The 16,082-nt window shown below is 45.6% G+C and overlaps 1 protein-coding gene across 4 annotated transcripts in view; it reads left to right on the top strand.

Moving 5' to 3' along the window:
* The first annotated feature begins 7 nt into the window (after positions 1-7).
* The window catches only part of VARS2 (valyl-tRNA synthetase 2, mitochondrial), a 35,403-nt gene continuing 19,328 nt past the window's right edge, over positions 8-16,082 (top strand). For 2 of the 4 annotated variants that reach the window (XM_077925181.1, XM_077925180.1), the window contains exons 1-15: positions 8-135; positions 1,608-1,990; positions 3,955-4,039; positions 4,240-4,340; positions 5,275-5,396; positions 7,637-7,703; positions 8,351-8,448; positions 8,581-8,662; positions 9,355-9,474; positions 9,566-9,677; positions 10,946-11,034; positions 12,550-12,640; positions 13,491-13,618; positions 14,839-14,942; positions 15,819-15,900. In XM_077925181.1, coding sequence (XP_077781307.1) covers positions 1,712-1,990; positions 3,955-4,039; positions 4,240-4,340; positions 5,275-5,396; positions 7,637-7,703; positions 8,351-8,448; positions 8,581-8,662; positions 9,355-9,474; positions 9,566-9,677; positions 10,946-11,034; positions 12,550-12,640; positions 13,491-13,618; positions 14,839-14,942; positions 15,819-15,900 — 1,560 coding nt within the window. In that variant the 5' untranslated portion in view covers positions 8-135; positions 1,608-1,711. Of the gene's footprint in view, positions 136-1,607; positions 1,991-3,954; positions 4,040-4,239; positions 4,341-5,274; positions 5,397-7,636; positions 7,704-8,350; positions 8,449-8,575; positions 8,663-9,354; positions 9,475-9,565; positions 9,678-10,945; positions 11,035-12,549; positions 12,641-13,490; positions 13,619-14,838; positions 14,943-15,818; positions 15,901-16,082 lie in introns of those variants that run through there. The other 2 variants (XM_077925182.1, XM_077925184.1) reach the window with 2 other exon arrangements.

Here is a 16,082-nt window from a genome sequence, read left to right as displayed (position 1 = left end):
GACAGACAGGAAACCCGCCAGAGAGAGGTCGGGCTCGGCCTCTCGCCCTGCACGTGAGCTTCTTGCTTTTCCCCTCCGGCTGCAGAAAAAAGCCGCGCGTCCCCTTCTCCCTTTTTGCAGCGGGGGCCTCTGAAGGTAAGAGTCTCTTAGGAAACTGAATTGCAAACATGTCTCTTTCGATCTCTCACCTGATCGGAGTCGTTGCCTCTCCCCGCCCCAGTATTTCAGATTGACATTTTCTTTCTGAAGCGCAAAGTTGTTGTTTTTTGGCACCGTGGCTGTTTCCTATTTTCGGCATTTTCTTATATTTTTTTGCTTTCCGCAAGAAAATGTCTCAAAGTGACTTGCGAATGCCATAACGTGTGAAAAGAACCTGACATTCTGTTTAAAAAGACACAAATAAGGAAAATGCAACAAATGTCCTTAAAGGATCTGTCAAGACCATGGCAGATTTCAAGCGATTTTGAGTGTGTTTTGGAAACCGGTACGTTATATTGTATTTCACTGGGTTGGCTGTGTCTGAAGCAAGAGGAAGAACAAGCACACTAGTGGCCAAAATTGCTTAGGACTTGGGTTCATATTGCAATAGCTTTCCTTCATTTGAATGTAGCCAATGAGCATGAGTGTTTAGAGAGCCAATCGGGTGTTATGAGCCATCAATCCTCGGAAATACACTTTCCCCAAAAGGTTTCCAGAATTTTGGCCACTATTGTAGGTCCTCAGCATGGAGAGGATGGAGAAATGCAATTTGGTGACAAAGAGCAGGCAGAACTACTCCGTACCTGCTTTGCCCCTGTCTTCACCCAAAAGGAAATCTGAAACATAAAAAACTTCCCTGTACTGGGGTGTCTTCAGGTGTCTGTCTGATGCCAGAGAGCAGAGTGCACTTTTCAGAAAATTGTCATATTTCTGTCTGGTTGGGTGAGAGGGAGGGTTAGTCAACTTTCTTGATGGTAAAATTTCCTTACCGCCCACCGGCGCTCGATGGAAGGAGGATTCAGCTTGTGCCATAGAACAGGGGTCAGCAAACTTACTGCGCCTTGGACCGGTGTCTCCAGCGCCAATCGTGCATTGGGGTGAAGGGCGGGGGAGTGCGTGCCCATATGTGTGCGCACACGCTATTTCCAGCGCACTTCCGGGTCGGAGGAGCACCGGAAATAGCTTGTTTGCATGTGCACGGGCCTCCTCCGACCCGGATGTGCATCAGAAATAACGATTGAGCATGCGTAAATAACGCTTTCGCATGTGCACAAGCTATTTCCTGGAAGTGGGCAGCCGCACAGCGCCGGTGAGAGCGGGCGGTGGGGGTAGCTGCGGGCCGGATAAACAAGTCCCTCGGGCCTTATCCAGCCCGTGGGCCTTATTTGGGGGACCTCTGGCCATAGAACCCATTACTGCCCACCTAGAATCCTGAAACGCCCACTAGTGGGTGGTAGGGATCAGGTTGAAAACCCATGAGCTAAACCATTCAGTATTACATTATTATATCCACCAAAACTTATTTACAATGTTGAATTCATCTTAATGCTGTCCGTGTTTTCAAATGTACAGAATACCCCCCTGTATATTCAATAAACATTTAGTTTGCTTGGTTTTCTTTTCTGCAGGTTCCACCTGCCCACCGTGGAAAGACGGAAAAGAGAGCTTATGGCACTGCCAGACGGGTAGCTGCGAGAGAGGTGTGCTTTGCCCCACTGTGCCTGAGAACTGAATGTGTCCAATTCCAAGCATGCCATTGCCCCAGTACAATTCTGGGCCTGTCCGGCACCTGTGTTCTCTCTGCCGTCTGCTTCTCGGGGCTGAGAAGAGGCGCTGGGGAGCGCCTGGCGTTTGGAGGTCTTACTCCCAAGCGAGGAAGCCTGAAGGAAACCCGACGGATCTCCATAGCCAAGCAGGGAAAACGCCCCACCTGAAAAATAAGGCAGAGAAACAGAAACGGCAGCGGGAGAGGCTGGAGGCCATCGAAGCTGGACTGCTTGCTGGGTCCAAGGTGAGGCGGTGCTTGGAGGACCAGGGACGTGGATGTCCCCACTTTGGCTAATTATTTAATAGGGGAGAGTCGAGTGAGGAAGAGCTGTTGCTCAGAGGGAGTGCATCTGCTTTGAATGCTGAGGATCTCCAGTTCAATCCTCGGCAGGATTGTTAAAAGTCATGATTTTAAAAAAAAAAATTAAAAAACGGATTTTTTAAAATTTAAATGGGATTTTTAAAATTTAAATCGGATTTTTAAAAATAAAATGCTTTTGGAGGTAAAAACTTTCTAAAGAGAGTTTTCTACTTAAGTTACATTATAGTCCAAAGGCTATTCATCAGGAAATAAGGGTATGTTTTTAATTATGTAGCATGAGGCTTTATATGCAATGTTTAAATTCTTCGGTAAATGAATTCCATTAATCCATTCACAATGTCATGCTCTTCCAGAGGTCTCTGTAAGATTATTTGGGGCAGTTTTTCTAATGAGATGCTTGTTTTTGCAGTTCTCAAAAGTGTGAAATTGTGTCTGCAGAGATAACATGCCTTTTCTTCAAAGGAAAAAATGTTATAAAATGAACATACAGAGTTGAGGGAAAACCCTTAATCCCTTTGTTCTTTTGCAAATTTATAAACACAGAATCAACTCCTTACCTCTTAAATGTTAAGTTCCAAGAGGTTCAATGAATAGATTGTTTGGAGTGGAATAGATCTGCACAAGTAGCTAAGGGTGAAGCCATAAAATGAAAGTGCAACCTTCTGAGCAGAATACTCCACAAGTCTTGGGATCTTTGTGTAATAATTGTGCAAGTTTATTATTCCAAAAATGAAACCTTCATCTGGTTGTAAATATTAAGATTATGCCGGCAAGAAAGAGTATTTCTGTAAAAAAGTGATTTAAATAAAGTCTTACTGACTAGTGATTTAAATTGTGATTTAAATCGAATTGATTTAAATCATATCCACCCTTTGTCCATTAGTTAATGAATTTTGGAAACAGATTGGTATAGAAATATTGGGAATTGTGGGAAGGAACGTGGAAATAACTAAATTAATGGTTCTTATTACCTTGAGTAGTAACTGAGTTAAAAACAAAAGAGGAATGCAAATGGGTAAAATTGGTAATTGCAGCCAGACAGGTTATAGCGAGTAATTGGAAAAATGCAGAGCTAGGGGTGAACCAATGGGGGAAAAAACTGAATAACATTATAATTTTAGAATACCTAACTGTGAAGATACATAGAATGAAAGGGTTTAAGGTCAGTGAGAAAGAGGAGGATTGGTTTGAGAAGATGTTGAATTATTTGAGTAGGTTTGAACTTGGGGCAATTAAAATGTTAAAAGTTAAATAAACCTTGTGGAAGGAGGAGTGTTAAGGTATATAGAAGTGTGCACATGCTTAATTTGAATAGGATATTATTGAATATGTATATTATTGAATATTGTATACCCATTGTATCAGCCGCCTGGGGGGTTTCACTGTTTGTGTTTTAAAAAGGTAAAGGGACCCCTGACCATTAGGTCCAGTCGTGGCCGACTCTGGGGTTGCGGCGCTCATCTCGCTTTACTGGCCGAGGGAGCTGGTGTACAACTTTTGGGTCATGTGGCCAGCATGACTAAGCCGCTTCTGGCGAACCAGAGCAGCGCACGGAAACGCCGTTTACCTCCCCGCCGGAGTGGTACCTATTTATCTACTTGCACTTTGACGTGCTTTCGAACTGCTAGCTTGGCAGGAGCAGGGACCAAACAACAGGAGCTCACCCCGTCGCGGGGATTCGAACTGCCGACCTTCTGATCAGCAAGTTCTAGGCTCTGTGGTTTAACCCACAGCGCCACCCTGTTTGTGTTTTGGTGGTTGTTAAAAAATAAAATTAAAAAAATTAATCCTATCCACGCTGACCCTCGGCCTCTCCAAGTAGGACTTGCAGAGGAAAAGCATGAGCCCTGCCCTGGGAGCCATCTTGTCTCTGCTGTATTTTGCAGGAGCAGCCGCCAAGCCAAGCCAGGGGCCGAGCCTTGAAAAGCACCGTTCTGTACGACATCCCAACCACAGCTGGAGAAAAGAAAGGTAACAGTGGGGGGAACAGAACTCCTTGCCCTTTCCATAGCCTCCTGCATCTATGTCTGTTGGGAAGCCGGCAGTTTCAGAATGCTGGGTTCCACACCTTGTACATTTTATACAGATCAGTTCTGGGATTTAATGGAAATACGCATTATTGGTTTTTTTGATTTAATAACAGGTACCCTCTGTTGCATTCTTCCCCACAGATACCTCGGCACCGCTGCCCGTCTCGTATAGCCCACGCTATGTTGAAGCTGCCTGGTATTCCTGGTGGGTGAAGGAGGGATTTTTTAAACCAGAGCACCAGGTAGAAAAATCGATGCTGTAAACAAGTGGTTTTAGGTGGGTTGTGCCATAAACAGGCAAACCAAAGGTGTGCTGCCCTGCAGAGTTGACGGATGGCTGAGTGGCAGAAATGATGACCCCAGAGGAGCACTAGATGTAATAATGAAAGGGCTGAAGTTAACAGAAAAGTAGGTTTTGGTGGAGAAAAACACCTTGATAGAGAGTTTGACAGTGGAACCGATGACTTACAGCTGTCAAGCAATGACTTCCAACACCTGCTGGGAATGCACTAACTGTGGATTATTTGCATCCATCACTGGGTTTAACTCAGTTGCACACAAAAGCCTCCTCAATCCTGGGATTAGATGGGTCTTGGATCCTTGCCTGCAGGTCTCCCCTTACTTTTTTTCTTTTCTTTTTAAATATTTGTTTATTTATTTATTGGTTTTCACATATCACATTACAATGCAGATGTACCAAAACCAACACCATTTCCTCCCCATCCCCCCATACATTTACATTTATATTTTCTCAATCCATCATATTAATCTTTTCTCCTTCCTCCCACTTCCCTCCGCCCCCACTCGATTTCCTCCACATTATACAATTTACAATAATCTTTGCATTCTACAACCTTCTCAAATCATCTATATATTCTTATTATCTTTCCTTACTCATTTTTCTTCCATCCAGTACTTCACATTTTAATCTAGGCATATTAGCGTTTTTTTTTTTGAGCAATATTTTGCCATATATTCATCAAAACATTTCCGCTCCTTTTTAAATTTTTGATTCGACTGATTTCTTATTATAGCAGTTAATTTTGCAAAAAAATACTTTTTTTTTGGCAAACCTTGAAATTAGCGGTTCTGCCATGGTACCCTGATGGTGCAGTAGCCACCAGGCTGTTCTGACCTTGGACGCTGCTGATCTCTCTTCCTGTTTCTCTTTCCCAGTACCTCTTGCCCCATCGGAAGCCAGAAACGTTTTCGCTCTCCCTCCCTCCACCAAACGTCACGGGGTCCTTGCACCTGGGTCACGCCTTGACCGTGGCTCTTGAAGATGCTCTGGTACGTTGGTAAGTGATGCTCTGCGTGGTCATGTGGGTACTTCCCCTCCGGCAGCCGATGGCTCCCCTGCAGCTTCGTGTTTCTCGCTCATGTATTCATTTTTAGATTTATGGCCATCAAGCCCCTTAAGATATAAGGGTGAGTGGCTTGCAGCAGGTATACGAATATGCACAAGGGGGGGTTCATAAAAAAGAGCCCGTGCTTTTGATATAAGGCAGCTTCCTTGCTTCCAATGGGGCAGTCTAAAGCAGTGGCCTCAAACTACTTCTATCCGGGCCACACTTTGAGAATAAAAATTTGCTCACACCACGCTGAATTTTCCATTGGTAAGAAATACTTTGGAAAATGAAAAGAAACAACTGCTAGCAGTGTTTAAGTCATAAGAGCATCAGCTGGTGCTCTTGCTGTACTTTTGAAAATATAAGTCATATCCAAAGGCAACACAATGACCAAGTACAACAATGCGATGTCAATATAAACTCTTTATATGATCTATTCAGAACATTGAACAATATGAAATATGCACTCTCTGCAAAACCAAATACAGTGGTACCTCAGGTTAAGTACTTAATTCATTCCGGAGGTCCGTACTTAACCTGAAACTGTTTTTAACCTGAAGCACCACTTTAGCTAATGGGGCCACCTGCTGGCGCTGCGCCCCCAGAGCACAATTTCTGTTCTCATCCTGAAGCAAAGTTCTTAACCTGAAGCACTATTTCTGGGTTAACGGAGTCTATAACCTGAAGTGTATGTAACCTGAAGCGTATGTAACCCGAGGTACCACTGTAAACAGAAATCTAAAATATGCCGAGAGTGCATATTTCATATTGTTCAATGTTCTGTATAGATCATATAAAGAGTTTATATTGACATCGCATTGTTGTGCTTGGTCATTGTGTTGCCTTTGGATATGACTTATATTTGTTTGCAACATAGGGGTTTAATTGTTTGGTTACTTTTGAAAATATATTCTGCCAATCAAAAATTATCTTGAACTACACTACACTAAATGCTTAAATGTTTCTCCAATTGTCCTTGAATCTTCCCCACCACACTTGCCACATTCCCCTGCCACATGGGTGTGGCGTGACACATCCTTTGAGAACCACTGGTTTAGAGAGAGGGGTCCACCGTCTTGAATGTATCACAGCCCGATTTGCAGGGCTCCCAGAATTCTCTTGGGGAAGCCATGACTGTTTAAAGTGGTATCCTAGTGCTCTCTTATTCCTCCACTAAATGTCACCAAATATGGATGGGGCATTGGCCTGATCCAACTTAGGACTCTTCCAATATTCTTAACTTTTGTACAGAAGGCTACGTTCCAGCTATGCCAAATTCATAGGTTTCGACAGGCACACCCCATAGGTATCTGTCTCCGTCCAGGAAATGAGGAGGCATTATTACAGATCAGGGACACGTTCCAGCAAGGCAAAAGTGCTTGAGGAGGTTGCAGAGCATGGTGTGGCCTCAGCGGTGTGCTGAGGGCTAGGCAGAGAGGGCTGGTGGGCTGAATTTGGCCCCAAACCTGAGGTTCTCGGCCTACATTTAAAGCCCTATACAGCCTAGGACCCTCGTACTTACGGGACCGCCTCTCCTGGTATGTCCCATGGAGGACTTGATGGTCTTCAAATAAAAACACCTTGGAGATCCTGGGTCACAGGGAGGTTAGGCTGGCCTTGACCAGAGCCAGGGCTTTTTCGGCCATGGCCCCGATCTTGTGGAACGCTCTGTCACAAGAGACTAGGGCCCTGCGGGACATCTTTCCGCAGGGTCTGCAAGACAGAGCTGTTCCACCAGGCCTTTGGCCAAGGCACAGCCTGACCCCCTCCTTTGGTAATCCTCATAGAACTCTAGCCCAATGGTTGCCATTAATTTGATTCTGAATTGATTTTAGAATGAACTGATTTTAAAATGTATTTCAATTAATTGACTGTGATTTTATGTAAACAGTCGTATTTTTACTGTTGTTAGCCGCTCTGAGCCCGGCTTTGGCTGGGGAGGGCAGGATATAAATAAAATTTATTATTATTATTATTATTATTATTATTAATTAATTAATTAATTAATTATTACGTTGTAGAGCCTGTGCTCTGTCTTTGGGATCTGCTTCCTCTTTATGCTGTTTTTTTGGGGGGGGGGGCAGCTATGCTATTTCTAGAGATGCTGGTTCTGATCTGGCATCAGGTCACTGTGTTTAGCAGCAGGGCAGTTGCTGAGTTCTGCGCTGTGGTCTTTCGATGTCTTGCAGGAAAAGAATGCAAGGCTATAAAGTTCTTTGGGTTCCAGGATCCGATCATGCTGGGATTGCCACTCAGGTGAGAAGAACAGCTCCTATCGCGTGGTTCCCCATTCGTCACACGGAAGTCCAGTATTTTTCGCTCTATAGGATGCACCCGAGCATAGGACGCACCTAGTTTTTAGAGGAGGAAAACAAGTAAAAAATATTCTGAATCAAATGTTGTATAAACTACTGTTCTGGCTTCGGGGACAGCCTTTCAAGCCTCCGCAGGGCAGCGGGGTGCCTTCACCCCGCTGCCCTGTGGAGGCTTTGCGCAGCTAACCCCGAAGCCTTTGGAGCGCAGCACGAAGTCCCGCTGCACTCCAAAGGCTTCAGGCAGCTGTCCCTAAAGCCGGGAGAGCAAGAGGCGTAGCCTCCGGAGCGTGGAGGGAGCGCTCCCTCTGCGCTTTGGAGGCTTCGCGTTGCTTTCGCTGAAGCCAAGGAGCCTGCATTCGCTCCATAGGACGCACAAACATTTCCCCTTCATTTTTGGAGGGGGAAAAGTGTGTCCTATAGAGCGAAAAATACGGTAAGTCCCACTTTACCTAATGGGACTTGGTTCCTAGCACGTCGTCTTAGGATGGTAGCCTTAGAGGGGGATTGAATGAGAGTGTAGGGTTCTAGTCAAGTTTCCTACATGGGCTGCATTCAGATTCCCATTGTTTTCTACTGTTGTCTGGCCAGGCTGTGGTGAAAAGAAAGATCTGGAAGGAGAGGGGAGTCCTCCGAAAGGAGCTCAAGCGCGAGGAATTCCTTCAGGAGGTCTGGAACTGGAAAGAGGAGTGAGTATCCGAGGGACTCGGGCCATTTGCCTTAAATGTGGGAGAGGGTTAGGGTCCAAGGATAGATTGAGGATAGATTTACCTCTGTACATAAAAGGTTTGCTTTTGTTCTGCTTTTTCTCCTGAGATCAGGAAAGGGAATGAAATATTCCAGCAGCTGAAGGTGATGGGAGCCTCATTGGACTGGGACAGAGTCTGTTTCACCATGGACTCTGTGAGTAGCAGATTCTGAAAATGCAAATGTGGTTTGTATGTAACGACGTGTGTTATAGGAATGTCAGTCCGTGGTTGATTTCTTGGGTTGCTGATGCCCTATCAAGTTCTGCTTCTTTTGTACTGTCTCTGCGTGAAACAAGAAAGATATAAATAGGTGGCATTTTGGAAATTGCAATTGTAAATACAGTGGCACCTCGGGTTACAAACACTTTGGGTTACAAACTCGGCTAACCTGGAAGTAGTACCTCGGGTTAAGAACTTTGCCCCAGGATGAGAAAAGAAACCGCGCGCCGTGGCGACAGCGGGAGGCCCCATTAGCGAAAGCACACCTCAGGTTAAGTACTGTTTCAGGTTAAGAATGGACCTCTGGAACGAATTAAGTTCATAACCTGAGGTACCACTGTATGGGCAATGCTGTTACAGTTGCCAGAGCAACATATCTTTTTCTTTTACCTCTTCGTTAACTTTGTGGTATTAAATCTGAATATAAATAAAGGTGTGTTCTAAGGGGAAATGATGGACGAAAATAATGCAGATTTCCATGGACTTCAAGTAATTTGCAAGCTGATGCAGAAACGGGTGCAGACTGTATCTTCTGTCGTCGTCGTTGCTGCTGCTACAGACTGGCTGTAGCTGCCATCATTGTTTCTTTGCCTCCTTCCACCATTACCACAGCTCTTTCCTTCTTAGGGCTTCTCCCAAGCGGTGACCGAGGCCTTCGTGCGACTGCATGAGCAGGGCCTGGTGTACCGGGAGAGGCGCCTCGTGAACTGGTCATGCGCCTTGCGATCGGCCATTTCCGACATTGAGGTGAGTGGGGAGGAGTCTGGCGGCACACAGTGGCTGGGAGAAGGGGGTGCTCTTTAGGACCGAGGTGGCTCATGGATGGTGTCCCTGGCAGGTGGAGAACAGGCAGCTCAAAGGACGGACGGAGCTCTCTGTGCCCGGACTCCAAGGCAAAATGCCATTTGGGGTCTTGGTGACATTTGCCTACAAAGTGGAAGGAGAAGATGGTGAGTTAACAGCAGCAAGATGTCGTTCCTGTTGTTTATTTTTGTATCTTTAATTTAGATCTTGTGATTTATATTGAAATGGTTCGGTTTGGTTGTGTATCTTTGAATGTTTTATCTTCAGTCGTATCTTGGAAGTCGAACGGAATCCGTTCCGGAAGTCCATTCAACTTCCAAAGCGTTCAAAAACCAAAGCACGGCTTCCGATTGGCTGCAGGAAGCTCCTGCAGCCAATCGGAAGCCCCGTCGGATGTTCGGCTTCCAGAAGAACGTTCGAAAACCGGAACAGTCACTTCCAGGTTTCGATTGTTCAGGAGCCAAAATGTTTGATAACTAGGCTGTTCGAAAACCAAGGTACAACTGTATTGTGTTATGACTACTTTTGTTATTGTGTAATGGTGCGTTTTTTATGTTGTAAGCCACCCTGAGCTGTGGATAGGTGGCCTACAAATAGTAGAATCATGGAGCAAAGAGGAAGCTGGTAATAACCTAGATATGAACTTGAATGGGGACAGTTTAAGGTCAGCTATGTTCACTGCTATTTGCTTTTGAGTTTCCATCTGTTTCAATCGTGTTAGCCTCTTTCAAGGCCTTCCTTTACATATAAACAAACGGAAGGCTGTCATCACATTTGTTATCCTGCCCATCCTCCCAAGAAACTCAAGGTAGCCGCACTGGGGGCGAGGTGAGCCTACCTGCTTTTTAACCTTGCAACAGCCCTGAAAGGTGGAGAGATTTTGGTTCAAGATCACTGTGCTTCACAGCTGAGAGATGCGAAGGACCCATATCTCCCTGGTCCAAGGCTTTTTCTGTGGCATCGAATGCTGTCGGGTCCAGGTTGAGACACACTATCTTTTCATCGACATGGAAGATACCCTCCCAGCTGTGTTTTACAGGGAAAGTCAGTTCTTGGGACTCTTGGATGTTTCAGTTGGCAACCTATTGAGAAAGAAAGCCACAGAATCTCTTACAAACAAATGGTTCTCTTTTGTTAATTAACGGGAAGAGATGCGGCTCGGCTATTGGGCAGGATAAGAAAGCAGGCCAAGATTTTGCTCAGTTGGGTTAAAGGAGGCCTTATGATAAAAGGATGGGTAAACAATCCAGTGAGTAAATTAAGGCAGCTTAAATGGTCATCCCCATTCCCCTCACATGGCTACATGCTTCTTTTTTTTAATCTTGTGTGCTGATGAGCCCCACAGGAACACTACCTTTCTGACTAAATCACCTTTGTTTTCTCCCATCTCGGTCTCTGCTTCGACTGAGGGCAGGCGAGGAACTTCCTGTGGCCACAACCCGTCCGGAGACCATGTTGGGAGATGTGGCGGTCGCTGTCCATCCGGATGACCCACGGTATAGAGTAAGACTAAGTAGGAATGCCTGGACTCAAAGCATAGCAAGGCCCAGCTTGAAATTCATATTAGCTGGCAGAGGCCTTGGGGGAAGTAGATGTGAAACCTGACATGGGCAGCCTGTGACAGATTAATTTCATGCAGCCCACAAAAATGGGGTACAGAGGAGAGGGAAAGAAAGAGAGATGGAGTGGGATAGAGAGCTGTATAATCCTGCAACCCATCATTGACTAAATTTTCCTGCGAGTCATATTATTTTAATATTCTGTTGGAAGCCACCCAGAGTGGCTGGGGAAACCCAGCCAGATGGGCAGGGCATAAATAATACATTATGATGATGATGATGATGATGATGATGATGATGATGATGATGATGAAAACAATTTCCCATTCGGACTGTGTGGCTCAATTTGGCTTAGATGCTGTTGTGCCGCAAAATCTCTACCTACCTTGGGTTGTAGCCCTGTGAGTCTCTGTGTCTCTCTCTTGCTAGCTCAGTGGTAGAATCAGAGTATTGTTTTGCCCAGAAACAGAAGGAAGGAAAAGTCCCAACAAAAGGAAGATTGGATAACCAAGATGATGGGCTATGCCGAAATGGCAAAAATGACTGTGAAGATCAGACACCAAGCTGATGAGAAATTCAGTGAAGAGTGGGAAAATTTTATAGAGTACAGTAAAAAATGATGTCATGCGCATGCGCGGAAGCGGTGAATCGCGACTCGCGCAGACACGGGTTGCGTTCACTACAGGATGCGAACGGGGCTCTGGAACGGATCCCATTCGCATCCAGAGGTACCACTGTATCTTAAAGATAACTGTAGATATTTAAAAACATTAGGAAGATGGTTATAACACTTAAAATGTAACAAGGTGTAAGTTGAAAATGGATATAAAAGGCATTTGGAAAAATGTAGATTCAGCAGAAAGAATAGAAATATTTTGGGAAATGGGGCGGGGAGCCCAGGGATTCGAGTGTTAAAAAATTGGAAATGATTTAAAGTTATAGAACATTCTTTAAAGTTAGAGAACATTCTTTAAAAAAGAAAAGAATTTTTTTAAAAAAATTGAAAAAAGAATCAGAATTGTAGAACTGGAAGGAACCCCGCCCCCGAGAGGGTCATCTAGTCCAACCCCCCTGCAATGCAGGTGGATCAACTGCACTGCCTGCAGAAGGTCCCAAGTTCAGTACCTGGCATCTCCAGCTGGGAAAGACTCTTGCTTTAAAACCTTGGAGAGCCACTGCCAGTCTAAGTACTAAGCGAGAAGATTCAGTGGAAGGAAACTTCCTATGTTTCGATGAATCTGGGTGTGCAGATCAGGCAATACTGGGCAGGAGGGATCAGTTAGTGTGAAGCAGCTGCCCTGCTCACTGGGGTGGCCGGAAGTATTATTGGTAGCATATTGGGACAGTTTATGTGTGGGACTCTCCCACCACCACCAAAGGGGAGCTCCTTTGAATTTTCTCTTTCTTGAGAGCTGACCGCAGTATGACCTGGTTTGTCTTTCTGGGGTTTTTTTGCCAGCACCTTCACGGCAAGAGACTCTGCCACCCGTTCACCGGCCGCCTCCTTCCTGTCCTTACCGACCCCTTTGTGGAGCAGGAGATGGGCACAGGTAGGCCTGCTTTGTGGAAGCTGGATGCTTGTGTTGTTGCAGTCAATAAAGACAAACAGGTTCTCAGAGGAAGGTCAGAATTCATTTAGCTGCACGGAGGCCAGCGAGATGTTTCTCAAATGCTGAACAGCGATTTCTCGCTGGGGGCTGCCATTTATAATGAGCAACAAACAACTTCTTACTGGATTAAAAGGTAAAGGGACCCTGACCATTAGGTCCAGTCGTGACTGACTCTGGGGTTCTGGTGCTCATCTCGCTTTATTGGACAGCTTCCGGGTCATGTGGCCAGCATGACTAAGCCGCTTCTGGCGAACCAGAGCAGCGCACAGAAACACCATTTTACCTTCCCGCTGGAGCGGTACCTATTTATCTACTAGCACTTTGACGTGCTTTTGAACTGCTAGGTTGGCAGGAGCTGGGACCGAGCAACGGGAGCTCACCCCGCTGACCTTCTGATCGGTAAGCCATAGGCTCTGTGGTTTAGACCACAGTGCCGTCTGCTCCCTTAGCTTACAGGATTACTCAAGCAAAAAAGCAGAACTTTCCTCAAGCGGCAAAAAGCAGAACGTTTCTAGTCTCTCTCTCCACCCCTATCCCCCCTGTCTGCCCAAGCTGCCAGCCTGTGCAAGTTTCCCCAAACTGTTGTCTTACGCAAATTTTAAAACAGACACGAGTCAGCTCATCCCTTGTCACTGTCTTTCCGGCCTAGATGGCTTACGCAGCACTTTCTGCTAGTCTCCAGAGTGGGAGCTGTTGGAGGAGATAGTCTCCAATCAGTGTGACGAACAGCGGCGTCCGGCGTGGGGTATCTGTTCTCAGAGATGCCCCTTCTCACTTTTTCTCACTGCAGGGGCTGTGAAGGTGACCCCAGCGCACAGCCATGCTGACTACGAACTGGCTCGGCGGCACAGCCTGCCGTTCATCTCGGTTATTGCGGAAGATGGCACGATGACGGTCGAGTGTGGCCATTGGCTACAGGTAAGCTTGGCCTTTTAAGGTGGCATCCATGCAAGGTTCCGGTTGCTCGGAAGACTGCAGCAAGAGCCATTTGCAGTCGCCGCCACATCCCTCCGCGTTGGGGCTGACCCAACTGATGTAGCTTGCCAAAGATGGCAGATTCGGAGGCACTGTTAACTGGAAGGCAGTTGTTTGATTCTTCAATGTGGAGAATGAGAGGTGACATTTGGATTTTGTGCCCCAACACCAAAATGTCTTAGATGGAATCTGTTAATAATAATAATAATAATTTTATACTCCGCCCATCTGGCTGGGTTTACCCAGCCACTCTGGGTGGCTTCCAACCGAATATTAAAAACAATACAGCGTCAGACATTAAAAACTTCCCTAAACAAGGCCACCTTCAGTTGTTTTTTAAGGGTAAACCAGTTGTTTATTGCCTTGACTTCTGCTGGGAGGGCGTTCCACAGGGCAGGTGCCACTACCAAGAAGGCCCTCTGTCTGGTTCCCTGTAGCCTCACTTCTCGCAGTGAGGGAATCTCCAGAAGGCCCTCAGAGCTGGACCTCAGTGTCCGGGCTGGATGATGGGGGTGGAGACGCTCCTTCAGGTATACTGGGCTGAGGCAGTTTAGGGCCTTAAAGGTCAGCACCAACACTTTGAATTGTGCTCGGAAACATACTGGGAGCCAATGAAGATCTTTCAGGACCGGTGTTATACGGTCTTGGCGGCCACTCCCAGTCACCATGCTCATGAAAAAAGAACCCCAGCAAAACCTATGTCGTAATAAAACCGTTAATTACTGTACTTTCCCGTGTATAAGACTAGGTTTTTTTCTTTTGAAATTATGCTTAAAAGTGTGGGTCGTCTTATACATGGATAGTGTGTAGGGTGGACATTTGATTGGTTGCTGTCAGCGGCTGTTGGCCGTGTTATTGGTTGCTGCGTCAAGGGCTGGTGTTGATTGGCTGACGCTGCAGCAATTGGGTGGGCGATTGGCAGCTTCTGCCAGTGAGGGGAGATTTTCAGCAACCCCTCTAAAAAAGCTCAACAACCCTGTGTCATCTCCCCCTTAAAAAGCTCAATAACTCTGAGCCATCCCCTCTCCCATTTTCTTAAATTTTAGTCCCCCAGAATAGGCGGCATCTTATACATGGGGGCGTCTTATACACGGAAAAATACGGTATATTTTTTTTAAGTTAGCACAAGACACTGGATGATAGGAGAGGTGTTCCCCTTTCAGGGGCTGCATAGATTCCTGGCCCGTGAGAAGGTGTTGTCTGCTTTGAAGGAGAGAGGACTCCATCGGGGGGCCAAGGAGCATCCCATGGTGCTTCCACTTTGCAGGTAATGGTAGAATTATTATTTTTTATTCCTCTCCCCTCCCCTCCCCAGCCATCCTTCAGTTTCATCTAGCTGTCTTTATTGGTGATGGTGATGATGATTAAAGCCCTGCCGTAACAGGGTGCTCTACATTAGGGGTGGGGGGTATCCCAGCCATCCAGTTTTTTGGGGGAAGGGGTGGCAAGTAACATTTTTGCCGTTGTAGTCGCATACATGAATAAACTTCTATACGTCTTGGGTAGTTCTGTCCCTATAATTCCCAAAAGGAAAAAGAAGTCCCAGCGAAAGAAGAATGGATACAAAAACCTGTGGAATATGCAGAAATGACGAAACTTACCAGGGTGGGGGTGGGGGGGAGGAAAGAGAGAAATCAAGATAGCAAACTTTTTAATAAAAGAATGGAAATGGTTTATTGAATATTTACAAATCAACTGTAAACAGATAAGAACATTGGGAGGAGAATAACCTGCAGTTTTATAAGAGTATATATTTAAAGTCGATGAATAAGTGAGCAAATTAAGTTAATTTGAATATGCAGAAAAAGAGGGGGAAGGAAGCTGAGTTTTGAAATGTTAAAATGAATGTGAAATTTTTGAAATGTCTAAAACTGAAAATCATAAAATTAAAATAAAAATTTAAATTCAGCCATCCAGAGCTCTTTCTCTCTCTTGTCCCTGCAAACCACTGAGAATGTATTGCTCCTTGGGGCTGAGGCTTTTTATTATCATTATTGCATATGCTCCACCTATGCCCACATCCCTATGTAAATAGCACTAACATCCTGAGGCTGGAGGATTTTAGCTTTGCAAGGTGGAAGGCATCCTGGGAATCGGAAGTGACCCTTTGTTCTCTCTCTCCCCCAACTCCCACCCTTCACAGCCGCTCTGGGGATGTGATCGAAACCCTCTTGAAGAACCAGTGGTTTGTCCGATGTGAAGAAATGGCTCGTGGGGCCTTGGAGGTAACTCCCCAAACGCTTTAACATTGCTAGGATAATCTGATACAGCCCACATTCTAAGACTGGAACTATAAGGGAGGGGAGCATGCATGCGTTAGACTGCAGAGATCTTTAGAATTGCTATATAATTTTATTTATACATACATACATACATACATACATACATACATACATACATACATACC

Source organism: Podarcis muralis, chromosome 2 (genome assembly GCF_964188315.1).
Source record: "Podarcis muralis chromosome 2, rPodMur119.hap1.1, whole genome shotgun sequence".
Lineage (NCBI taxonomy): Eukaryota > Metazoa > Chordata > Lepidosauria > Squamata > Lacertidae > Podarcis > Podarcis muralis.
The sequence above is the reverse complement of the archived record's forward strand: the minus strand, read 5'-3'. Positions and strand labels throughout refer to the sequence as shown.